General features: G+C 38.7%; 1 protein-coding gene across 1 annotated transcript; it reads left to right on the forward strand.

Moving 5' to 3' along the window:
• Positions 1-200: 200 nt before the first annotated feature.
• Positions 201-1,098, forward strand: LOC110228436 (the record flags this gene model as incomplete). The annotated part of the gene is made up of 1 exon (XM_021026012.1): positions 201-1,098. A coding segment is annotated over one exon (744 nt), but the record flags the coding sequence as incomplete, so codon positions are not given.
• Between the last annotated feature and the right edge of the window lie 399 nt (positions 1,099-1,497).

Here is a 1,497-nt window from a genome sequence, read left to right on the forward strand (position 1 = left end):
AGGGTACTACAAATGATTTTGCTGTGGATTTCTAAATCTATTATGAACCATTAAACCCCTCCCCTTAGAATCATAGATGAGCTTTCAGACTAATACAATTGGGCCTTTTATATATATTTTTGGGCTTAATTATGTTTGGTATCTGTGATATTAGGGCTAGTGTGACTGTGACCTAAGGTAAAGTATATATATGTGGCCAGCAGGGTCCCGGAAAACTCAGAATTCCACTACTCTCTTCAGTGGCTGACGCTTTCGCAAACTACTCTGCGAGAATACCGAGACTCTGCTCTCCACAAATTGTGGCTGTTCATGATCTGCTCTCCACTGTCCACTTGACTGACGATGAGGAGGACCATGATCTCTACAGTTGGTTGGGACGTGATTCAAACCTCATAAAGTTCCCAACTGCAGAGACTTGGGATAGTTTAAGACTAAAAGCTCCTGCCAAGGCTTGGTCATCCTCTGTTTGGTACAAAGGAGCCACACCTAAGCATGCCTTTAACATGTGGCTAGCTCAACTTGACAGGCTACCAACTAGAGACCGTCTTATTTCTTGGGGCATGCCGATCTCTCCCGCCTGCTGCATTTGTTCTCAATTTGCTGAATCTAGAGATCACCTTTTTCTTAGGTGTGTGTTCAGCGAGCAGATTTGGAAGCTTATTCTCCTACGTCTAAACCTGTCTCCTTGCACTTTCTATACTTGGTCTTCTCTTCTTGTGTGGACACGGCTCAGCTCTACCACTGCTCCCACGGTTCTAAGGAAGTTGGTGGCTCAGGCTGCGATTTACCATATATGGAAGCAGAGGAACAATCTTCTTCATAATCAAGTCTCAATCCCGGCCTCTACTGTCTTCATGACCTTGGAGAAGGAGATCAGAAACACGATCACTGCTAGAAGGAACAGACGGGTCTTTCGCAACTTAATGATCCTTTGGATTCGATAATGCGTTGTTTGACACCCATCGCTTTGTTTTTTATTATGTAACCCTTGTTTTTTATTTCTTTTTTGGCAAGGTTACATTCACTTAGGTTATGCTTTCATTGTAGAACCTCACCTCTTCATATTATATGATATTCACATTCCTATCAAAAAAAAAAGTATATATATGTGATTATGTGTGTATAGCCCTTTATATCAACACACAAAATTTCTAGAACTTTTGTGCAATTCTGACAAAGACATCAAACAAAAACAAACATGACTAAAGCACAAATATGTTTTTCTTTCATCATCTTGTTATACATCTCATCAGGTAATCTAATCATCAGTTTGATATAATATACTGATTAAATTTACCTATACATATTGATTGTTATATATGTGTGATTTTAGAATATTATCTTCAAGTCTTTAGTTGATTGTTAGATTTGTTTCCTTTTTTTTTGTGAAATTTAAAAAGATTTACTTCCATGTTTCTCTTACAGTAGGAAATTTCATGAGAGTCAATGCACAGGCACCGGTAAGATTGCTGATAAAAGAGAACGAAACCAAAAAGC

Source organism: Arabidopsis lyrata (genome assembly GCF_000004255.2).
Source record: "Arabidopsis lyrata subsp. lyrata unplaced genomic scaffold ARALYscaffold_677, whole genome shotgun sequence".
Lineage (NCBI taxonomy): Eukaryota > Viridiplantae > Streptophyta > Magnoliopsida > Brassicales > Brassicaceae > Arabidopsis > Arabidopsis lyrata.